Genomic DNA, 25,478 nt, shown 5'->3' on the forward strand with positions numbered 1-25,478 from the left:
GTAGAATGAGCAGCATTTCCGGTCATCCGGAAACTTCTGTTTGCTTTCCCGGAAGTGACAGGGCAGCTGAGCTACGAGCCCAGTCTTGAAGTATCACGCATGTTCGTCAGGACATACATGTTCGATCAGGTCCTGATCGCAAAGTCTCATTGACTGCATGTTTCAGGTCCTTCTCCACTGCTTTAATGTCCTTATGTGAAAAGCGGAGATGACACAGCTTACCCAGCGTGCTGCAGTGAGGGTGGGCCGCAAACAAACTCTCGGAGGAAAGCAATACTGCTCAGCAGTCGGCCTACGTTAATACGTAAGCTTTCCAGGAATATGGTGCCTTTACTTAACGTATGATTTCAAGGAATACGGTGCCTTTTCTTTTTCCTGCTTCTGAGGACTTTAGGCTTTGGTCAGTGGTTAACCAGTCTTTCTGTGATTGCTTTGATCTCATCTTGGAAGCTTTCTCATTGCTCCCACAAGTGCTAGCTTTTCTCCTAGTCCTGGAAAATGGGACAGAGAACATTTTCCTTCATTGTGCTAAGGATAGTTAAATAAGCGTGGGTCTTGGAGAGAAAAGACAAGGTTACCCCAGCCACTGGTTTGATGATGAAGAATGTTTTCACTTAGACAAAAATCCAGGTCTTGGGTGCATTGGTGAGGTAATGGTGTTCTTTAAAAAAAAAAATCACTCTGGAAGATTATTCTCCCTTCAATTTGATCCAGCCAATGTCTTATTCTTTAGTTACCTGACAAAAGGCTGGGAACCTACCCTGTTGTGTGTCCTGCTATGTATAGCTGGTGTCAAGTTGCATATGAAGGAAAAATGAAGGGAAGAAATGTGACCATATAAACAAATAGCCCCTGTTGCTTCTCATGAACCGGTATGTGACACTAATCCAGACATGCATGCCAGGGGCAGTTGAAATATGCTTTGAATTACTTGCAGGGATGCTTCCGGGACCACTCATATGGCATGATTTATGTCCCAATGTTTTCAATCAGATTCCAGGGATCGATGAATCACACCATCAGTAAGGAAGGAACAGGTGTGTTTTCGAAAGCCATGTGCTTGCCAAGGGCGATCTCTTTCCCCCTATTGGAGCCAACTTATAAATGCTGGTTGGCGTTTTCTCTCTCCTTTTCTTCTCTTTTCCTTTCTTTTCTTTTCCTTTCTTTTTTCTGGTGCTAGGGAACAAAAAGTGAAATGCTTGCTTAAAGAAAGCAGGTATGGGTTTCCAATGCAGAGACTATAAGTCTACCACTTAGGACACGCTGCCTCTTAGAACACTGTGAATTAAACATCTGAATCAGAAACGGGAAGGAAAAGCTGGGCGCTGCTGAGCTCACTCAGGGAGATTCTTTGTTTTGCTGCTTGGAGTGACGGTGAGCGATACATTTAGATTACTTCACAGAAATGACCATAAGATCTTCCTTTGAATTTTTGGTTTTAAGATCATCTTTCTTTCTTTCTTTCTTTCTTTCTTTCTTTCTTTCTTTCTTTCTTTCTTTTTCTTTCTTTCTTTCCCCTCTCTCTTGAATTTTCATTCAGAGTTTACAAAGTGTGTGTAACGGGAGGGGAGGAAGTGTGGATGAGAGAGCATGATAAATTTATGGAAAATGAAACACAGTTGAATAAGCATTGGGTGATGAAGGAGAATAAGAATGATAGCCTTAGGGAGGTGGGGGTGGAGTGGGTGGGGCATCCTCAGCGGGATGGCAGAGTTCACAAGCTGAGCAGAGCTCAGCTGTAAACGAAGGCTCCAGTGTTTAGTTGAAAGCTGAAGGTAAGTTTACTATGGTAGACATGCCTGTTATTCCAGCCCTCAAAAGGCTGAGGCAGGAGGATCATAAGTTCCAAACAAGTCTAGGATACACACACACACACACACATACACACACACACACACACACACACACACACACAACGTCTAGGATATATATCTCACCAATATTTTCCTACACACACACACAGACAATAAACACCAATATTTTTCTGCACACATATACAGGGTTTAGTTTTCTATATAAAATGATACAAAGTTCTTCAAGCCATTAGCTTTAAAGCAATGAATTTTGGAATTTGTGTGTTTGATCAGGTCTTTTCTTTCTGAAACGGATCTATTTTAGAATGCAGTGACTGGTTTTCTTCTTCCTTCTGTTTGGTGGTAACTCTTGAAATTGACATATCTGCCTGCTATCCCCAAATATGCAAAATCATTACTGTTGGTTTTACAACAGTAGCCTAGAAGTCCACTTTAAAGTTTTTAAAAAATGTTTACCATGTAAGGTGCTTTAATAGTATATCTTTTCTTCCTCCTCCAACTCTTCCCAAGTTTTTTCTACCTACTTAATTTTATGTTCTTTCCCCCTGCAAAATAAACCAAACCAAACCAAACCAAAAAACAAACAACAACAAACCCTGTGCATACACACACGCAAGCATGTATGCACAGAGTCCATTTTGTGTTAGCTAAGTACTCCTGAACATAGGGCCTACCCTGGAATGTGACTGATGTATTCAATGTCACTCCGCTGAAGAAAACTGACTTTACATTTCTCAGGAGTTATCAGTTTCAAATGGCTTCTTGGTTAGGGGTGGGAATTTATATTCACTCCCTGTTCTTGGTGCTGGAATTTGTCTGTTTCAGACTTATGCAGTCTTGTGCGTTCTCTAGATGCTTGTCTGTTCACGGTCTCCATATGCTTGTCATCCCCGACATCTCGGAAAGATGCTGTTCTCTTGAAACTGTCTTCTTCCTCCAGGTCTTTACAGTCTTCCCACCTCCTCCTCCTCTGCCACATAGATCTTGAGGGGAAGGAACAGGTAAAGACATCCCATTTAGGGCTGAGTACACCAAAGTCTCTCGTTCTCTGCACATTGTTCTGTTAGGAATCTCTGTGTTGATTGCCATCTACTCCAAGAAGAAGCTTTCTTGTTGAGGATCCTGATAAGATTGATAATAACTTATTTTATTCAGTAGCCTAGAAGGCTATAGGAGCCTAGAAGATTTAAATTGAGATGCTAGCTTGGTTGCTTCCTTATAAGTGTTGTGAAGGGCAGTGGGTACTGTTTCTCTCCCTAGCTTCCAAAGCCAATCTTTGGCTTATAAGAGCATGCCTTCAGCTTCCTCCTTCTTGTACACTTGTGTTTTTACCATATACATGTACCATATACATGTCTCTAGCTGTGCTCAAAGTTCTACTTGAACTGAAAAAAAATTCAATTAGACCTCCATCTTTGTGATCTCATCTTGCTTTCAGTAGATGTGAAGATTTTCTAAGGTCTTCTTTGTAGGTACTGGGCTTTATATGTCCACTTTCAGGGAACTCTTTCAACTTAAAACACATTGCACAATCATTAAAGACAAAAGAAAAGCTGGGGGAATGGCTAAAGTAAAGTATTTGTCACACAAACTAGACGACTTGAGTTCAGGTGTCAGGAACCCACATAAATCCAGCAGGATAGCAGGTACCTGCAAGTTTGTAGACTGGTTAAACTGGCTTATGCAATTACCAACAACAAAGAAACACAGTCTCATGCAAGGTAAGGTAAGAAACATCACCCAGGATTGGCCTCTGACCTCCAGTTGCATGCTGAGGCATGTGCATGCTTGCATGTGCGTGCTCACAGGCACACACACACACACACACATACATACACACAAATGCACGTACACACACGAAGTCACGAAGCAAAGAAAACATCATAAGAGATATTTTAAAACATAAGAAATTACAATTTAATTTCATTCCTTTTTATTATTTCAATATAATATATGAATATGCCATCAATGATAAGATATATATAATTACATTAATTACAGTAATGAACCTAACTAACATATGACACAAAAACTGAAATAGATTAAACTCTTTCTCCTTTATCAGTCACAGATTGGGATAGATAAATCTTGGAGAACAGACATGAATGAACTCTTTTGTTGTATTTTATTGGTTGATACATTAATTCATTTGATAGAAACTGGTAAAATTAGAGTCTACTCTTTTATGAGAGTCCTAGTCTGTGTTTGACTGCAGTGAAGAGACACCATAACTGAGGAAATACGTATAAGAGAAAGCATTTAATTAGATCTTGCTTACACATTTTAGAGGTTTTAGTCTATTATTATCATGGTGGGGAGCAAAGCAGGGAGCATGGTGGCACACAGGCAGAATGGTGCTGGAGAAGTAGCTGAGAGTTCTACATCTGGATATGTGGGCAATAGGAGAGAGAGAGCCACCGGGCTTGGTTTGGGCTTTTGAAACGCAACCCACCCTCAAGTAACACACTTCCTCCAACAAGGCTACACCCACCCCAGCAAGGCTAAACCTCCTAATCCTTCTCAAGTAGTTTCACTTTCTGATCCAGCATTCAGATATATGAGGTGGGCCATTCTTATTCAAACTACCATAATGAACAATCAATTTGTATGTATTATATATTAATTTTTCTGTTTCCATTTAATTAGTATTTTTGGCTTGCATACAGAGAAGCAAATTTCACTGGGTCATATTTCTGTCATCTATCTGTCATCAGTCTGTCTATTTATCTACCTACCTACCTACCTATCATTTATTTATATTTTGTTCACACTTTTCCATTTCCATGTCCTTCCTTCCTCTCCTGCTGGTTTGTTTCTTCCCCCAAATACTCCCTCTGTTCTGCTTTCAGGACATGTATATTCTGTTAATCTCTTTTGTAGGCTTGTCTTATTAAGGTATAATTAATATGCAATATAATTAACATGATTTTGATAAATGTACTACACTTATGTAACCACAACCAAGACATGGAAACCTCATCAACCCCTCCACCACATCTTCTGCATTCCTTTGCAGCCAACTCCTCTCTCCATCTTAGACATAGCAACTCCTATCTATAGTTTTATCTTTAAGAATAATGTACTGTTCGGGATTTGAGTCTATATTCTTTTCTTAGCAATCACGTTTTAGATTTATTTAGCCCTTTTTATGGATGTACCTTAGCTGTGTATTAAACCATGTGTTGGTTGGGGGTCATTTGGACTTTTATGCTTTCTAGCAATGAAAATCCACTGTAAACATTAACATATGAATTTTTGTGTACACAAAAGTATAAGTCTTGTTTTAAGAGATTCATGGAAGGGGCATTGGTCCCTGAAGTGAACATCTTATGCATTTGTTAACTATTTATATATTGTCTTTTGTAATTTGTTTTTATATTTGAATAGGAAATGTCCCCCATTCATGTATAGAATATTTGGTCCTTAGTTGGTGATGTAATTTTTGAAAGTGGTGAAGACTTTGGGAGGGGAGGACCCATTAAAGGATGTAGGTTACTATGGTATAGTATACTCTTAAAGGTTTAGCTGCTATCTGGTCCCTGGCTCTCTGCTTCCTATCTAATGAGAGGTATATACTTAGCTGCAGGATCCTATCATCAAGATGCTCAACTGGCATTGAGTCAACACAGCCTAGGACTGAAATCTCTGATAATTACAGAAAAAAATAAACCTTTCTTCCTTTATTTTGTTTATGTCAGATATTAAAGGACAGTGAAGAAGCTGAATAACATGGATGTCTGTCCATCCATGTTGTTTACTCCTGGGTTGCTTGCCAAGTTAGTTTCTTGTTTGTACTTAATTTGTTTTGTTCCTGTTTTTCAGGATAAGGACTTAATTCGGAGCTCTGGCTATCCTGCAACCCACCATGTGTACCAGGCTATCTTCAAACTCAACAAAGATCTACCTTCCTCTGCTTCCCAAGTGCTAGGATTAAAGGCATGTATACTATATCCAGTGCCAATTTACTTTTCAATTACATATACTGTTTTTAAATTCTGGATAACAGTTATTAGATATAAAACTTAAAAACATCTCCTAACCTGTAGTTTTGTTTGTTTGTCTGTTTCCATTTTCATCTGTTTCACTGAGCAGAACTTTTAATGTCCCTCAAGTTCTAAGTCCCATAAGTTTCTAGTCCCTAGATATTCTTATAAATCTAGGCACTACTGGGAAGGAGATTTGGGCAAATTGGAAACCCTCATCACCTGGTCTAAAGAGGCAGATTCTCCAGGCCAGACAGGTTTTATCATGTTGACTCTTGCAAATGCTACCAGAAGAGCATGGGAAAGCATTCTGTGCTTCTGGGGACAGTGTAGCCAACCTGATTTCACTCTGAGCTAAGTCAGTCATGGCACATCACATTTGAAATATGGAGCTGTAGGTATTTTAGGGTCTTAGTTTTCTTATCATGTGTTTTGCAGCAATAGAAAATTAGTGTGATTTTAAAAAAATCTTTTAAAAGATTTAAAAATATTTTAAAGATGAAGCTTTCTAAATTTGAAAAGTCAATATATTATTTTCTCATTTTCCGTTGATGGTTATTTTGGTGTTGTATCTAAACTATGAAAGACTAGTAAGGCTATAAAAATGTTTCTCCTAAAATTCAAATAGTTTCACCTCTAATGGTTATTTCTTCAGTACAGTCTTAAAAGAGGATACTTTTTTTTTTTTTTTTTTTTTTTTGGAGTGGGGTGGGACTCTTAGTTTTAAAAATATCCTTTTTTCTTTCTATACTTTAAATTTTCTTCTTCTATTTTCTTTTAACTTTTCAAGCTGTGTTTCTTCCATTTGTTCATCAGCAAGATGGTGACTTTGGTGAACAAAACCTTACCGGCTTGGCTCAGGGTTAATTCCTATTGACAGCTTCCTCACCAGAATATAGGTCACACTTATTTTTCTGTCTTTGTCTTGTAAATGTTTGCTGAAAATGGGACATCTTAGCCAACACACCGTAACAAATAGGATTCTGGATGTTTTCCTTGAAGGCTTGTTTATTCTCTTTTGTTTGTGTTATTGTCTGGCTTGTTTTAATTTTAATAAAGTGTTGCACCTGTTAAGTCTGTCTTCCCTGTGATGTGTGGCTACTGATGTTAAAATTTCAATTCATTTTTGTCAAAAATAAATAATTAAGTTGTAGTTGTTGCTATTACTAATTCTCTCTCTCTCTCTCTCTCTCTCTCTCTCTCTCTCTCTCTCTCTCTCTGTGTGTGTGTGTGTGTATGTGTGTGTGTAGGCATCATATGCCACAGTGTGCATGTGGAGTCGGAGAATAACATTTGAAGGTTGGTTTTTTCCATTTATCATGGGTTCTAGTCTTCAAACGTAGATCATCAGACTGTGTGGTAAGAGCGTTTACCACCTGAGCCATCAATGGATTCTGCAGAAGTTCCTTCATTCATTCTTTCTTTCCTTCCTTTCCCTCCCCTTCCCTTCCTCCTCCTTCCCTCCATCCCTCCCTCCCGTTCTTCTGGCTCTGTTCCTTTCTTTCTTTCTTTGGTGATGCTGAGAATTGAACCCAGGACCTCTTGTATGCAAGTATTATACTGCTGTACTGCTGAGCTTTATGGCCAGCCCTAGCACTGTTTTCAGTGCGTGACAATTAGCATTTATACAGCTCTTCCATGTCTACACAGCTTGTATAGCTTGGTGCTCACCCGGTGTTCATCCTCAAACGTTAGCAGGTATGATGCTTCCTCTGCTATCAGGTCTGTGTGAGGGATTTGGAACACTTTCAAAACTCAAGTTTCAGACGTTCACAGCTGACTTTCTTCCAGGCTCTCCTATCCTGTTTGGTGTGCTTTGCATATTTGCACAGCATCTGAGTCGACGGGTGGTGGAGGGAGGTGGTGGTGGTGGTGGTGGTGGTGGAGGTGGTGGTGATGGTGGTGTGGTGGTGGTGGTGGTAGTGGAGGTGGTGGTGGTGGTGGTGGTGGTGGAGGTGGTAAAGGTGGTGGTGGTGGAGGTGTTGATGATGGTGGTGGTGGTGGTGGTGGAGGTGGTAAAGGTGGTGGTGGTGGAGGTGGTGGTGATGGTGGTGGTGGTGGTGGGTGGTGGTGTAGGAGCTCAGGCCCTCTGAGCCTTCCCTGCAGTGTTATCATACAGGATCCATTGGTGTATTCAGCTCAGTCTCCTTTGGCTCACTCCCAGGTTCTCCCTGCCAGATTTCTGGCTGGCCCAAGGCCTCTCACTGAGCTCAAGAGGGTCAAGTACTTTCTGCTCTGAGTGGCAGGTCTTCTTTTCCTCTCTTTTCTTCCTGTACTCAGTTGATAGGTATGTAAGACTGTTTGATAGCCAGTGGCTTTATAGTCTGTCATGTTGAGGTTTTGGATGGCATCTTGGATGCTGTGAAGCCATTCCTCCTATTGTTATTTAATTTTTATACTGTCTTAGTCAGGGCTTCTATTCCTGCACAAAAAAAAAAAAAAAAAAAAAAAAAAAAAAAAAAAAAAATTATGACCAAGAATCAAGTTGGGAAGGAAAGAGTTTATTCAGTTTACACTTCCATGTTGCTGTTCCACACCAAAGGAAGTCAGAACTGGAACTTAAGCAGGTCAGGAAGCAGGAGCTGATGCAGAAGCCATGGATGTTACTTAGTGGTTTGCTTCCCCTGGTTTGCTCAGCTTGCTTTCTTGTAGAACCCAGGACTACTAGCCCAGGGATGGCACCACCCAAAATGGGCCCTCTCACCCTTGATCACTAATGAGAAAATGCCTTACAGCTGGATCTCATGGAGGCATTTCCTCAAGGGAGGCTCCTTTCTCTGTGATAACTCCAGCTTGTGTCAAGTTGATACACAAAAACCAGTCAGTACATATACCTAATATATTTTTCCCAAAGGTCCTCATTTATTCATGTATATTTCCCACTTTTTAATATAGAGAGCATTTCATACCTTATATTAAATTATCCACTAGTTCTAGTATCTGTGTAACAATGGATTCTGTTCATACATTCATTTGGTTATTTACTTACTGACTTGGTTCTTTATTTTTGTTAGTTTTTTAAGGATTGGTACTCAAAAAAATCTGTCCCATTTTGTCATTCTCTGACATTTATGTAATTATACTTTGATGCTCATCTCTTCTGCATGGCTCTGGTTTACTCTCCCTTCCACGTGCTTTCTGATCCCTTTTTCCCTCTTCAATAGTCCCCTGTGATCTTGTGTCACATGTATTCCGTTATTATTTCTCCCCGCCTTTAAGATCTCTTTTTTTTCTCTGTCATGGTACTTTGCAAAAGGAGAATCTATATATCTCAGGGTGTTTAATGACTTTCTGATCTCTAATGACCACATAAAATAGGATCACCTGAGCTGTGGCAGTATAAATACGTCTGGACGTTGCCAACTTTGGTAGCAAACTGCTCCTTGTTTAGAGCTACTTCTTTGACTCATCTCACCTCATCATTCTTCCAAGGATCCGTGGAGCCAGTGTAGGAAAGCCAGGGTGTGAGAGTGAATCCCACTTGGGTTTGAAGATCCCGTTGGCTCTTATTCTCACATTAGGCCATTGTGCTAATCAGTGCACACTGTAACGGAACGCCTGAGAGAGCAAAGTTAAAAGAAGGAAAAATTTACTCTGGTTCACATTATCAGAGGCCTCAGCCTGTGGTCCATAGTGTGGTTGACTAGGTGTGTGGTGACGTGGTATATCATTGGAGAGAATGTGATATTTGTGGCAGCTGAAAGGCAGGGAGGAGAGAAGGATGGAAGGGCAAGAGAGAAGGGGACAGAAAATCATGGCTGTCAAATTCAGATTTTGAAAACCCGTTAATAGAGTTTCAGTTGATCTCTTCTTCCTGGCTTATGAAGGGTTTGTGCATGAGCCTGATAAAGGCGGTTGGTGTTACTTCTTATAGGAAATTGAATTATCTCTAGATTTTGTGTTAACTGGTCACTTTGTGTCCTGAGTTCTTCTTGTCTTCACGCCCTTCCAAGGTCTGTTTTATAGGATTCTTTTTACTTACTCCTCAATATAGACTTAGATGGTAGAAAACAGTTGGGTGGAAGGAACGTGAGAGGTCCATCATTGTGCTATGAGCCTAGGCTCATCGCTCCTTAAGAGTTTCAAATTTCGTGCCTGTGGGGTTCTGAAAAGAAGATGAATGAGCAGAACCAGCTCAGTCTATTTGCTTGTATTTTACCTGACTTGTGTCTACTTTTAGTGCCAGGTACAGAGATAAATAATTTGTGAGCACTCTCTCTGCCTAAGGATCTAGAGAATTTATTTGGCCTGTCTGAATATAAATGGTATGTGTCTTATGATAGTTTTGCACATATTCTATTGTCTTAAAGTTACTCTTTAAAGGGACCTATTTACTCTTAGAACATTTTATTTATATTAACTATGTATCAAGCTCCCAGTACTTTTCTGGCCCTGCCCTAGGCTCTGAGGATACAGCAGTGAATACAACAAACCCTGTTTGTTCTTAAGGTTCTCTACTTCCGTGTGTGGGCAGTGATAGGGAGGGGAAGGGACTATCAGCCTGGAGTGTATTGCTGGTTCAGTTTGCCTACCCCCAGCCCCTCAACTGCCAACTGTTCACCCTTCGTCAGGAAGCTTTGTGTATTGCCAGAGGATCAAAACACTGGAATTTTAATTGCAATCTTCTCAGTTTCGAACAAGTTCTCGATATTTTAAAAACCATTGTGCATCGTTAAACAAAACACGTTTGTAGGCAGGCTCTGGTGTGTGACCTCTGTCTAACTCCATCTTTGTCCTTGCTGGTCTGCTTGAGAAGAGAAATGTAGTGGAGTGACAGCAGTCCCTATGCTCATCCCTCTCTGAAAGCAACGAGCCAGTCGGCAGAGATTTGGCTCTGCCAAGGCTTGATTTGCAGCACGAGTTAACAATTCTACTTGGAGAACCATCCTTAAAACAAACAAAAAAGTGACCATACAAATTAGCTGTGATTATTCAACCTAGACTTCATAGGGTACAGTGAGCAGGCGACTTCTCAGTCAGAGCCACTGCTATGAATCTGATAGTCACATTCGAAACTGGCTTTGAAAGAAAAAAAAAAGAGATTTTCAACATAGGAACCACGATGGACTCCAAATCTGTGTGTGTCATAGAATGGGCTTATTAGTTATTGAGGTAAGAGTTCCCCATAATGTCCATACTGAGGCAGGGGGTTGTCCTATAAATTATAGTTTGTTACATTGTATCTGTTTTCATTTCACAAAGCAAAGATAGTTTGGATAGAGTCAATTTTCTAGATGGATTAGCAAATGCAACATTTTCTGAATGGCTGCTTATCTAGGTGAGCATTCAGTGGCCAGGGTTTGTGGAAAGCGTGGTGGCTGTGTATTCACCTCTGAGTCACTGACTTTATTACTGACTGGCAAGTCCTGCCCACCATCTTGTCAACTTGCCACTCATTCAATCTCCTTTCATGATTGCTGCTTTTAAATGACATAATGCTTGATGTCGCATTTCAAATTCATGTATATATGAATCATGTGTATATATATTCTATGAAGTAATGAGTGATGCTATTTCAAAGTTATACACATACTGTGCTGAGGTTCTATCTGGATATGTGTGTAGGCAGGTGACTAAAGTAACCTTCAAAAAAAAAAAAAAAAAAAAAAGAAAGAAAAAAGGCAAAAGCAAGTTGAGATCACCTTGAGTCAATGTTTTGTGACCATTCTATGGATATTAACAGAGGTGACATGACTATGTTCTTTGGGAGAATCCACTTCCATTTATGTATCTGCAAAGCATGTTTATGAAGACAATGAAATCAACAACTTTGCATGTCAAAAATATTTCAAAAGATAAACATTAAGACAAAAATTCAAGAAACACAATTTTTTTTTTTTTTTTTTTTTGTACACATTCCACAATGGTTCTGCGAAATACGCACTGTTCAATCATATATCACTTGGTCTGTGTTCAGTGCTAGGTAGTGACAGCCATTTCAGAAGGGCCAATTCTAAGGCTAAAAGGTGTCTTTGCTAAATTTTCTAACAATTTAATAAATGCTGAGGTCATTGTTCATTTGTTAAGATTTTACATTTATTATAATCATTTGGGCTCCAGGACTATTTGAGGGCAATATTTTTGTCAACTGAAATAACTCAAGTAGAGGAGGTTGGAGTTGCTAACTTATTAGCGACTTATTATTAGTCATTTATTGCATGACCCCAAGGAGGTTTAAGAGTGTTAAAATCCTATTTCCCCTCATTAAAATTTTAATAATCTGTATCTTTGCTGGATATTTGCAGAGATATCTGTTTGGCTCAAAACACATGTTTATTATTGACTTTATCAGATTTTTTTGTATTTATGGTAGTTGCAAAAACTAGATTAAAAAAAAAAAAAGATAAACACTCCAGCATCCTAAGGTGAGACAAGTTTACACTGGGTCTTGAATGAAGAGTGAAATTTTCGCCTTTAGGCCGGAGATAGGAATTTTGGTTCTCTGAATCGAGTCTGAAATTTTTTTCCTAGAGCTTATTTTTGTTAAATGTTTTATGAGTGTATACTGCTTCAAGGTTTTAGGAGTCTGACTGAAAGAGGAAATTTCCACAAGAAGATACCAGATTAGATCCCGATGACGTTATAATTAGAATTCTTGAAACTATTAGGTGACATCATGACTCCAAAATTTCTCCATGTATCTTTTGATCAGGTCAATTTATTCCGGCTTTTTCTCCCCTCAGGAACTTGATTTAAATCTGTGTATCACCAGGGGCAGAGAGCAGACAACATGGATAGAGAGGTGAGATTCGTGTTAACAGTAGTCTCCTTTTTGATATTTCCCCTTTAAAGCAGCCCTTTTAGCTTGATTTTTCATAATATCCATGCCCGGAAAGTACAGGACGGAGCAGAACTCCAGCATCCTTTGTAGCGCTCATGAGTAAAGAGAGTGATTAACGAGTTGGGCAAAGAGCACGGTGGCAAAGAGTCTATAGACGTTAAACAAAAGTGCCTTCAGAATTTCAGGATTCCCATGATCCATAAGAGGACCTCACTGCGCCTGTCCACTGTTTCTATTTTTGATTAGATTTATAAACACAGCGCCACATATTTTCATGTGGCTTATCGCCCCGGGGCAGAATTAGATTGACTGCGCTGAAGCTGGGAGGCTGGAGAGTTTTGGGCCAGGGCTGAAGTGAAATAAGTAGTGTAATTGTTTCTGTGGAACGAACGTGGGACCTCTTCTGCTCTGAATTACACATGGCTCAGCCCTTTGACCTAAGCAGGCTCAGCCATGGCTGGCGCAGCTCCTAAAGTTGCACGGAAGGGTCATCGCCTAGTGAGCTGGAGCGTCATTTGTCAGGCGAGATGCCAGCCAAGGACTCTATTCAATTACGTCCCTTCCTGGTGACACACATTTTGCTACCACCTCAGCTTCATTTAACCCTCTGTCATATCCGTTATTATTGCACCAGGAAGTGCCAATGAGGGGCCTTGGTGGATCGGCAGGTCCCCTGCGCTTGGCTTTTAGCTTACTAAACTTCAGATCGTCTTTGGGGATGTGCCAAAGTATTCAAATGTCAATATGACTGTGTCGTTGAACCAATAAGGTTTTGAAAAATGTTAATAAGCTATGCTTGCGAATTTTTTTCCTTAGTGAACTTAATTGAAACTCTTTCAAAACAGGTGGTAATTCAGACACAGCCCTTGAAATAATCACGGCTAAAGGGGGACGGGACTTTGAGAGAAATGCTACCTGCTGTCCATTTTGCAGTGGCAGAGAATTCACATTCCTCAAATTTTACAGTGAGTTGGATAAGTCCATTGACCTGTACCTAGGTGAAATTCCGTAGTCAAACACTTGTATTTTATTTTTCTCAGTAAACCAGAGTGCCCAGGGTTCCCATTAAGACATTTGTCGTTATTTCCAAAATTAGTTCTGCCTCTGGAACAAGTTTAAAAAAAATTTAAAGTTACTTTCTTTCATTGCTAATTTTATAAGCAACAACATCTTCATAACTCGTTACTAGGTCTGATAACTTGGAAATCGTTCAGCTAAGCCTCAGTTCTAAGTTATATGAGATGGAAATGTTTCCTTAAAGACTGCACAATGTCACTTTTTAAAACGTGTATTAACTTAATCTAAGGACTCTGACACAAGAAAATGGAGAGGCCGTTATCAGATCAGTCACAACAGAATTAAAACCATAAGCTCCTCTCCCTCATAGCCCGGGAAACTCCCCCACCCCCCAAATGATAGTCTCATTAGCTCACACTTCTGTTGTTCCCCACCTGATCTGACACAGAATGCTCAGAGCAGACAGGTGCAAATTGCAAGCTTTTCACTGTGGCTGTTTTTCTTTAAATTGACAAAGTAATAGAGCCCGGGGAACAAAACAGGTTCAAGGAGGGAAGTCTAAACTGGGACAGGCCAGCTGGCTAGGGGGGGTTCAATAGAGTGACCTGCTAAATCGCACCTCCAACCACTTGCCAGGGAAGGGACCTCCAGTGTCCTTCCCCTCTGCCTTTTTTCCTTACTGGGGGGGGGGGGGGGAGGAGGGGGGAGGTCCTGCTGAACCTGGCTCTGGCTCTGATATCTTGTAAAAGCCAAGGTGGATGAGACCAGAATCCAATATACCTTTGATCTTTGTCGTCAGCATGGTTAGCTTCCAGGAGCTGGACCAGATTGATAATGCTTCTATCCTTCCTTCTATCCAGGTCTTTTGTGTGTGTGTGTGTGTGTGTGTGTGTGTGTGTGTCTGATTCACATGAAACCCCAAGCAGTGAAACAACAGAGTGCTTAGCCTCATCCCCACCCCCAGCTCCCCAGCTCCCAACCAGATGAATCTGCTGAGCTTGTCAGTCGAAAAACAACACTCGTTCTACTAGGAATACTCAAGTTCATTTCATAGAAGAGACACACCACGCCAGCCTCTGTAGGAATCAAAAGCACACATTTTGAAAAGGGACTGGGGACCCTGTCATCCCGAAGTGGCTACTCTTTGTGACTACCCTCTGTGCCCTAGAACTGTTGCATGCAGGAAGCCGTTGGAGCTCTGAGGCCTCTGACTTCCTCTGACTGTGGGATCTGCCCATGTGGATAAGGGCAGCGAGACAACTTGTTTACAGCTGGACAGAAAACAGCCAGACACAAATGAGGGCTGACGGTTTCATAGAGCACGCTGGCTGATCCCAGATGCAATGTGACTGCCCTGAACTGAGCGATGATCCGTACAGTATGCAGAATTCTCTCTCTGGCTGGTCTGTGCCCACCAGCCTTGAAAAGTCCTCCTCGCACTCTACAGCCTCGGCTCAGTGCAACCAGAGCTGAGCAGCAGCACCCCGGGATGGATTCACCCCGGGACGGATTCCTTCCGACAACGATCACATTCTTTTACAAACTTATGGATTTGGGTTGTCACTGGTTATAAATGAGTTTGTTGTTGCTCAAGTTGGCTTACTCGATGAGAGATTTCCTTTCCAGTTGAGAGTGCAGGCATCAAAACGTATTTGGTGCTTTTTAGTGAAAAGAAAGAAGATATCATGGGAAACGTCACTTTTTTAAATTTTCAGATGGTGTTCCTTTTTTTTTTTTCTTTGTACAGATCAAAGATCATTGTTTTCTTCCACAGTGTGTACCCTATTTCTAAAATGAAAGAAAAATCAAATTTTTAAAAGAATATACATGACAGAAATATGTTAGAAGATGAATGTTTTGGAGATCTATAAGACATTGTGCTTATGGTTTACCCTACAGTATGTAACACCACACACATCATGTGTGTAACACCACAGTTTGTATGCAACACTGCAATTTGTATGTTACACCACAGGATGTATGTAACACCATAGTATGTATGCAACAACACAGGATGTGTGTAACAGCACAGGATATAACACTATCACAGTATGAATGTAACATCACCGTATGTATGCCACACCACAGTATGTATGTAACAACACAGGATGTATGTAACACCATTACAGTATGTATGTGACACCATAGGATGTAATACCATCATAGTCTGTAAATTACACCACAGTATGTATGTAACAGCACAGGATGTATGTAACAGCACAGGATGTATGTAACACCACAGGATGTATGTAACACCACAGGATGTATGTAACAGCACAGGATGTATGTAACAGCACAGGATGTAATACCATCATAGCCTGTATGTTACACCACAGTATGTATGTAACAACACAGCATGTATGTAACACCATTACAGTATGTATGTGACACCATAGGATGTAATACCATCATAGTCTGTATGTTACACCACAGTATGTATGTAACAGCACAGGATGTATGTAACAGCACAGGATGTATGTAATACCACAGGATGTATGTAACACCACAGGATGTATGTAACACCACAGGATATAACACCATCACAGTCTGTATGCTACACCACAGTATGTAACAGCACAGTATGTACATAGCACCACGCTATTTAAACATTTAAGAAGACTAGTCTCGTGCTCTCTTTTCACACCTCAATTAAAAAGGTTTAAAATAAAAGATGGAAAACTGTTCATCCTGATTTGACATTGAAATCCACTTTGCATTTCAGCACCAATTGAACAGAACGTAGGTAGGCCAGCCTGGGCTATAGTCACTGCAGATTTAGATTTCTAGAGGATTTTGTTTATCTTCAAAACTTAATTGTTATCAGAGAGAAGCAGGAAGATGATGGTAACTGTATCTTGTTCCTTTAATTTATTTGAGTTCTGAAATACGCTACAGATTATTTAGATGGTTTAAGAGAATCTATTTAAAATGATACCATTTCCTGAAATGGTAATGGATGGGAGGATGACGAGAGAAGGCTGGTGTTCTTGGAGGTACAGAGATGGAGATCTCACCAGGATGGAGGTCTGAATTGAGAAAGGGTGTAGACAAATGCAGTTCACACCACGTAGAGGTGCCCATGTGTAAAGGAGAGAAAAGTCAGGAAGTTGGTGGAGAGAAGTCAGAAATCACTCTTCATTTCCTTTTAAACATGTGTTAGCAGCTAAGAGGTCACGGAATACAAAATGTCACTTGGTAACCCTCCCAGGGGACCCGTCTGGGGGATACGGGTGGGGTGCAACCAGACATTGAATCTTTTTACAACACGTGAACTTGACAGAAGCTCTTTGAGACCTTTCTAACGTTCGAGAGCAAGCCTGTGATTTCATGTGAAGTTCTTCAGAAGGAAACGAGGTCTATCCACAGGGCCACTTCCTTCTATTTAAAAGCGCGTTTAACTCAATTGGAAAAGACTGAAGTGCCAAATTTACTGAACCATGTCAAGAAAACTAGTACCTGCTGCTATCTCGGAAGGAGGCTGTGAAAAAGAAATCACACTTCAACCTTGTTCTTAGCAAAATGTCAGAACATGTTGCGAACTACATGTTTCTAGGAGTTTACCTAGTTTTAAGTGAGTATGATCTACTGCTTTATAATTAAAACAGAAATGGTGTCAATTGTGTAACTTACATCACATTGTAATCTCTAGAATGTTACCTTTATTGTTTATTATTATTGTTGTTGTTATTATTAGTGTGTGTGTGTATGTGTGTTTACCAGGGTACATGTGTGAAAGTCAGAAGGGGACTTTGCGAAGTTATTTCTCTCCTTCCCCCTTTATGCATATTCTTGGGATCACATTCGGGTCACCAGGCTAGCATGGCCTGTGTCTTTACCTGCTGAGCCATCTCAACAGTCCAAGCCTGTGTTAATTGATACCCAACCAGTTCCATTCATCTAAACAATTTGAAGGATCTGTACAGATTCCATGACAACGCTTTGATGCTGGTCACATCTTCTAAACAGAGCAACGATGCCCAGATGCTCCACATACTCTATGGACGTAGAGAAGAAATATTAGGAATTCAGAATTCTTTTAAGAAAGGTTTCCCTTCATTTTAAATCATGTGTGTGTGTGTGTGTGTGTGTGTGTGTGTGTGTGTGTGTGTGTTAGGTGCCCAAGGAGTCTAGAGCATTGAATCCTCTGGAATGGAAGTTTCAGGAGGTTTAGCCATCTGACATAGTGTTAGGAGCTGGACTTGGATCCTTTGGAAGAACAAACCGTTTTCTTAAACGCAGAGTCATGTTTCTAGCCCTGGGAAATTCAGAATTTTTAAACTGGGAGAAAAAGAAAACCTTAAAAATTACTGAACATTACACAATATATGCCCTGATTTCTTTTTAAGGAATAAATTGACATAGCTGTCTTGAAGATGTTTGACAGAGTCTTGATAAGTGTTCCAAGCTTATCTGGAACCCACTAGGTAGCTTCAGTTTGGTCTCAAACTTGACATCCCCCTGTCTTAACCTTCTGAGTACTGGGATTACTGATGTACACCACAATAGCTTTTAACTCTTCCTTTATACTAGGTTTTACTTTCTTTGAACTTGTAGACCATTCTCCTGCCTCAGCCCCTTTCCCTCAAGTGCTGGGATTTTAAGACTGTGTTAACATGCCCAGCTTCTAAATATCTTTTGAGTAGACTTATCTTCATCTTCAGTTTAATTTCTAGTACATGAAATAACAGTAACATGTTGCATAGTAAACATGGTTTTTAAAAGAAGACTCTTAGAAAACAAGGCCTTTCCTTTTAGTTGACTTAAGACATACCAATTTAAAAACTTTTTAGGCCAGGCAGTGGTGGCGCACGCCTTTAATCCCAGCACTTGGGAGGCAGAGGCAGGTGGATTTCTGAGTTTGAGGCCAGCCTGGTCTACAGAGTGAGTTCCCGGGACAACCAGGGCTACACAGAGAAACCCTGTCTCAAAAAACAAAAACCAACCAACCAAACAAACAATCCCCCAAAAACAAAAACAAAAAACAAAAACAAAAAACTAAAAAAAAAAAAACCAAAACCTTTTTTGTTGTTTTTTGTTTGTTTGTTTGTTTGTGGCATGTTATATGATAATTTAATTGCTCTGCAATGCTGTAAGACTGGTAGAAGTATTTTTGAAAGGAGTCAGACTTACTGTAAACATTTTAACAAAAATTGGAATGCTAGACTCTGTCCTACTTCACCAGGGCCCCAGAGTAGACAAGGTTTTGTTTGTCATTTTGAATATCTTCCTCAGACACATGGTCACGGGCTGTCTAAGCTGTAGTATCTTTTGCTTGGTGAGAAGATGTCTGAGAAGGAGCATCCGTTCCATCACGGTGGACTGTCTGAGGTGGAGCATCCTTTCCAGAGCATCCGTTCCATCACGATGGACTGTCTGAGAAGGAGCATCGTTTCCAGCATTTGCTGTTCCTGCAGACTTCATCTTTTGTGCTGTTTTACTTCCTATTAATTCGAGTTTTATCATTTGTCTGAATTTGGGTATTTCTATCACAGATTGTTTAAAATTGACTTTGACAGTTACCCAGGATTCATCTGGAACTCATATACGTATAGAAGTTCTAATCACATTTCTGGCTACACATTTTCATTTTTGACCACTCATTATGCATACGAATATTAATGGGCTTTTCAGACATATAATGAATTTTAGTTTTCTCTGGTGTGGCCCCTTATGAAATCTTTGTGTCTCCTATAGAATATGACTTTCTTGGTATTTTGCAGCATCTGGCCTGCTACTGATATTTACCAAGGTTGGATTGTACACCTTCATGATAGTATCTAAATCAATAATTACTTTACATATTGGACTCCAGCAGTTTAAAACAAATGTGGATGCAACCAAGAACAAACAGGCAACACGTGCAAGCTGTCATGTGTGTGTGTGTGTTTATTTGTGTGTGTGTGTATGAGAGAGAGGGGGGGGAGAGAGAGAGAGAGAAAGAGGGAGAGAGAGATGTGTAACTATTCATGTGTATCTGTGTGGGTATATGTGTACCATGGCATGTGTGTGGATATCAGAAATGTAGACTCTCTTCCCACCTTGGGATATTGGGTCTTTTGTTGCTTGTTACTGCATATGCCAAGGTAGCTAGCCCAGGCCCTTTGGGGATTCTCCTTTCTCTGTCTCCCATGTTACTGTAGTATATTATACACATATATCAAAGACATGTAGTACATTATATATGTTCTTTTTAAAAATTGGATATTTTATTTTACATTTCAAATGTTATCCCCTTTCTCAGTTTTTCCTCAGCAAACCTCCTATCCCATCCCCCCTTACCCTGCTTCTATGAGGGTGCTCCCCCCCACCCACTCCTGCCTCTCTGCCCTAGCATTCCTCTACACTGGGGCATCAAGCCTTCACAGGACCAAGGGCCTCCCCTCCCATTGATGCCAGAAAAGGCCCCTTCAACTCCTTCAGTCCTTCCCTAACTCCTTCTTTGGGGTCTGTGTACTCAGTCTGATGGTTGTCCACGAGCATCCTCAATCTGTATTGGTGAGGATCTGTCAGAGCCTCCTAGGAGACAGCTGTATTAGGCACCTGTCAGCAAGCACTTCATGGCATCCACAATAGTGTTTGGGTTTAGTGTTTGCATGTGGGATGGGTCCCCAGGTGAGTCAGTCTCTGGATGGCACTTTCTTCAGTCTCTGCTCTACTCTTTATCTCTGTGTTTCCATGTGTGTTCTTTTGTGATATTCTAAGGATCCAAATGCAGGTCCTCATGTGTGCTGGGCAAGCACTCTAACCACTGAGCAATCTTCCCAGCCTACTTGCAGATTTTCTACAAGATAATTTCATTCTACCAAAATGAGATTGTATCTAAGCCCAGTTTGAACAAATGCAAATTGAACTGTGCAAGTTTCCCAGTGTTCTTAATTTGTTGAGGGCTCTTTGTATTAATTAAAAATGATGAAAACAAAGTATTTTAATGTGACCTTCATTTGGCATTTGTATTAACTTTTCTTATCCTATTTTATTTAATTCTTCCACTTCTGATGTTCAATTAGTGTTTGACCCCTTTAGGAGAGATGTAAATTAAATGACATTTCAATGCCATCCGCCATCCCATATTTAAAATACTGTGTTAGTTGTGGATCATAAATGATGATCTTCATTCTTTAGCTAATTTATTCATTTAACAATTTCCCTCCAGAAGTTTCAGCAGAAGGCTGTGAAGCAAACTAAGCAGAAGAAATCCACGTCGGCTGAATTTCTGATGGGTGAGCCTTACTTGATGAGTTATTGCTCATAATTTGTGTAAGGATTAATTAACTAATTACAGACAAATGGCTGAGGGCGAAATTTTGCTCTAGCTTGTCAGGGTGCAATTTGTAATTATTTTAATCATTTATTCTTTTTTTTAAGAGTTAATTTTAACCTAATTCTGTTTTGGTGACATTTGAGGACGATACACTTGAGTCTTTCTGCACAAGAATTACTGAGAGTAATTTTCTGCTTAGCCCTGGAATCCATCAGCCTATTGTGTGATCTTCTGACCTCCTTGGTTTGCTCTAGTTAAAGAACACACAGATGCCACAGAAGGTGCTGGGAATCCAGGTTTTAACATGAGCAGCCCAGGACTCTCAGCACATCGGGCTCCAAAAGAGAAAGTTATTAAACATGACATGCTGGATCACACCCTTGCAGCTCATCAACAAAAATCCAGGCAGCCAGCCTCAGCAGGACCCAAAGGTGTGACTTCAGTCCTGATTACGCTCACACTTGGTGACACTTGTTACTCTTCTCATCTGACCTGGGCATCCTGAACAGGAACCTGACATTCTATTGAAGCATGCCTGTACAGTTTCTTAGGAAGATTTACTTGGGGAAAGGGGGAGGCAGTGATACAGGATCTGTGCAGCCACTGGGTCCAGGTGATACACAGCTTTGTAGGTCAAGGATATAAAGGAATGAATTTACTCTTCTTTGGGCGGTTGAGATGAACAAGCCCTGTGATGCCAGAATGCAAAGACCCTTGGCTATGTTGCAGACGGGGGCTTGAAGGTTGACATTGTTGCTTATAGAATGTCACCAGGCTAATATGGTCGAGAAATAGATTGATATGTTATTTTGGGCTTCAGACCGTAGCTGTTCTACCCTTTAGATTAGAATCATATTTTCTGTATAGGTTCTAGAAACCCACGAAAGAATTTACGAATAAATGAAGAAATGATATTTTAATATTTAGAGTCCGCTTGTAGTAATTTACTTGCAAAGAAAAGCTCTTTACTCTTTGGTTGAGGGGGTCTCACTGATCATCGATCCCATCACTGCCTATGAAAGAAACTCTTCTCTCATTATAATCTCTCTGGCAATACCTATGGCTATTCTTCCTGTCCTGGGAGCTACATTTCTTCTAAGCTCCGATGAGTCTCTACCTACAGAGGAAGAAGTCATTAAAACTTGCTGTCGCTGCTCTCATCTTCACCCCAAACAAGCCGGAAGACATCAGAATTTAATGACCAAATAGCTTTTTGAAGGGAAACTCTGAAGTAATGAAGCATGAGCTGGCGCAGATGTGCTCTCTGCTGGTCCCACTTAGCAGGCTCATCATGATTCCCACCTGTACAGAGCAGGCCCTCCATATCCCAGTAGGTTAGCTTGTGATTTTTAACTCCCGAGATTCAGGGGAAATTCTGCCAGCTTAGCAGTTGCTACCCTCTGCAATCACATCATATCATCTAAGTTCACATCAGACAGATTTAGTTCAGCTCTTCCTTGCGTTGCACAGTGTATACAAGTGTTTTTCTTGGAAGTCCATAGCCCAGTGAGAGGATGGGTGGCTAGCAACAGTGCACATCCATGAGTATCTATGATATATTAGTTATACATTGGCCACTTTGTGCACAGCACATTCTTTAGTGTCACAAAACTCAGGAGTTGTGTAACAGACAAGAAATTCAACAGTGCAACTGAGGCAACCCTAACAGTGATCAAGACCCTTTAAGTCCTAAGCTGTTGTTTTTACTTAACATCTCAAAGTCATTCAATAGCATCTCTATGTTGCAAGCATTAAAAGAAGAGGCTGAGGACAGGTAGTTAGACAGGATATTTCTGTTCTTAGGTCTTTTTTTGTGGAAATTAGTTCACTGGCCACAGGTAGATATAAGAGTGTCTAGGAGATGTTGTCATTAGCAAGGAGTCAAGTGTCATACTGAAATTGGAACTCTGCTGCTAAAGGAGGTATTGCATACTGGAGTCAACTGGCAGATCTTCTCCTAGGTCCATCTGGCTATTATCTTTATTTCATAAATAAGAGAGGAAGGTACATTTTGGCTTATGATAACAAAGATTTATATCCATGGTTATGACTTTGTTGCCTTGAGCCTGGGCCAGCATAGTACATCATTGTGAGAGAATGTGGCACAGACTCAGTGTGTCAGAGAAGCAAATAAAGGGAATGAAGGAATAGGAGGAGAAGGAGGAAGAGGAAGAGAGAGATGAGATGAGATGAGATAGATAGATAGAAAAAATGTTTGATCACCACAGATAAGGTACCCACAACTTACCAAAGCAATGCCAACACTAAAATCCTACTTGGTAAAGCATATTTCTTGAGGTTATATACAGGCATATGAGTGAGGAGTTACAGGAGCATAGATAACTCAAAGCTATCTGCCTCTCTGAAAAGCCCAGACCAACATGGATGACAAGTCGTGAAAATTCCATCTCTGGAGCTCCTGGTAGTATGTGCAGGCAGCTTCACAGGATGGAGATCCTCCTCCAGGGAGCTCTGCTCAGTAGGGTGCCTCTTCTCTCCAGTAATTATTTATTGTTCTTGTAGCCTTAGGCTGGGACATTGTGATTACTGTCAGTTTCAGGAACTTCCTGAGACTTGAGAGATGCTTATTTCCCAAGTCTCATTGGCCTCCTTTCTCCCTCCAGGAGGGAATATTTTAATTTAGAAGAAATTGCTCCCCAATTCAGAAATAGGTAAATATGTACTTCAGGTAAAAGTACATATTACCAGCAAGCATTAGCCAAAAGAAAAAAATATATAGACCATATAACATGAGTCACTATAGTACTTTTAAATTTCTAAGAGCTATCTTTATAAAATTATTTAACTTTAAAAATATCACCAAAATAGTATACTATCAACCCACAATCAATGTAAAATGTCCAGTATTTTGTGTCCCCCCCTTTGGTAAAAAGTATGTATATAATTTTAGATCTCAAAACTAGCAAGTCCCCATTTCAATTCTCTGGGAATTGTCCATGGACTGAGTATCTCTCTCAGTGAGATAGAATGGGCATGGGAAGTAGTAAGTTTCATGAGTGATAGTTGGCCTGATTCTGGAAAACAGAGAAAAGCTATAACCCAAAGTAAAGCCAGGTGGAAGCAACCAAAGATGAAAAGAGTTTTATAGGGAAATCCAGGAAATGTTTAGCATCTGCACCAATCTAGTCAGACAGTGAAATAGAGAGGGGTTTACCATGTCTGTCCTGGAACACAGCCAACTTAGAAAAAGTACATTTGATGCATCTCTCCCCCACTTGGGGGAGAGCCTCTAAAAATCCAATTGCAAATGAGATGTGCGATTTTATGGTCTGTGAACAAGGAGGAATATTTTAAATATGTGAATTTAGAAATTGCCAGATAGCATAGAACACAATGTTTCTTTTTAAACAACTTTAAGAACATTTAGACCGTCTGCCAATACGATTACTTAGACAGGGAGAAGAGCCTACATTCCCACCATGATACGGTAGTAATTAGCACAAATTATCATCATATCAGCACACTTACCCCTTAAAGATGCATTTTAAAGGAAATCATTGTAAATGACAGCAGAATTCCAATGCTACTTATTTACATGGGCTTTCTCAAGAGTAAATAAAATTATTAGATTAAAAATAGTGTCTGAGAGAGAAAGTCTAGAAGAGGGTTTTTCTAAAAATAAGCTTTATATTAAAAGATCTTAAATTTATTATGGCTTGAACCCAGAAGCAGAGTAAAAAAAGCCATGAGTAAGTACACACTTGCTGCAGTAGTTTGAATGAGAATGTCCCCCAGAGGTTCATATGTTAAAATACTTGATGCCTGATTGATGGAACTGTTTGAAAGGGATTAGGAGGTGTGGCCTTCTTGGAGAAGTTATGTCACTGTGGTTGGGCTTTGGGGTTTCAAAAGCCCATCCCATTCCCAGTTAGCTCACTCTGCTTCATGGTCTAGTCTCATGATGTAAGCTCTCAGCTCCTGCTCCAGTGCCATGCCTGCCTGCTTCCATGCTCCCACTATGATGGTCATGGACTCTAACTCTCTGGAACCATAACTCCCAAATTAAATGCTTTCTTTTATAAGTTGTCTTGGTCATGGTGTTTTGTCATAGCTATAGCAAAGTCGCTAAGGTATCTGCTTTTAGAAACAGATGGAATGGACAGCTCCTGGATAGTCCACTAGGATTTTAAAAAGAGTTTTGATGTCTGCCTTTTGTATTTGTGCGTCCCATTGTGAAGACATCCTCATAAGCTTCCTACTGAGATCTTCTCAAGGAAAGCTACTGTGTGTTGTGAAATATGTCCTAGGTTTGTATTAGGCATTTTGTTGTGGTGTGAATGGTAAGTAATCAGGGGAGAAAGTGCCACTCAGACCCTCCTGCCTGCTCTTGCTGCCCCTGGAGCTGCTCTGTCTTTGCATATTGACTTTCTGTGAAAGCTGATTGCATATTCTTTCAGTGACTAGTGGACTTTCCTTTATAGGCAGTTAGTAAATGTATTAGTCTACCATTAGGTTTCCAGAGAAATACACACGTGTCCTTTGGGATTGCCTGTCTTCAGCATTGCCTGTGTACACTGCTGTTCAGGTCCCAGCATCCTTGTCCATCATCTTCTTTGTTCACTGCTGGTGATGTGCCAGCCTGGTGACAACTAGAGGCTGAG

At 40.4% G+C, this 25,478-nt stretch overlaps 1 protein-coding gene across 1 annotated transcript in view; it reads left to right on the top strand.

Moving 5' to 3' along the window:
- Nucleotides 1–208: 208 nt before the first annotated feature.
- The window catches only part of LOC117714091 (uncharacterized), a 280,965-nt gene continuing 255,695 nt past the window's right edge, over nt 209–25,478 (top strand). Inside the window, exons 1-6 of the mRNA XM_076939837.1 lie at nt 209–296; nt 2,640–2,815; nt 13,213–13,306; nt 13,424–13,543; nt 20,738–20,815; nt 21,111–21,287. Coding sequence (XP_076795952.1) covers nt 209–296; nt 2,640–2,815; nt 13,213–13,306; nt 13,424–13,543; nt 20,738–20,815; nt 21,111–21,287 — 733 coding nt within the window. The remainder of the gene's footprint in view (nt 297–2,639; nt 2,816–13,212; nt 13,307–13,423; nt 13,544–20,737; nt 20,816–21,110; nt 21,288–25,478) is intronic.

Source organism: Arvicanthis niloticus, chromosome 8 (assembly GCF_011762505.2).
Source record: "Arvicanthis niloticus isolate mArvNil1 chromosome 8, mArvNil1.pat.X, whole genome shotgun sequence".
In the NCBI taxonomy this organism is placed as follows: domain Eukaryota; kingdom Metazoa; phylum Chordata; class Mammalia; order Rodentia; family Muridae; genus Arvicanthis; species Arvicanthis niloticus.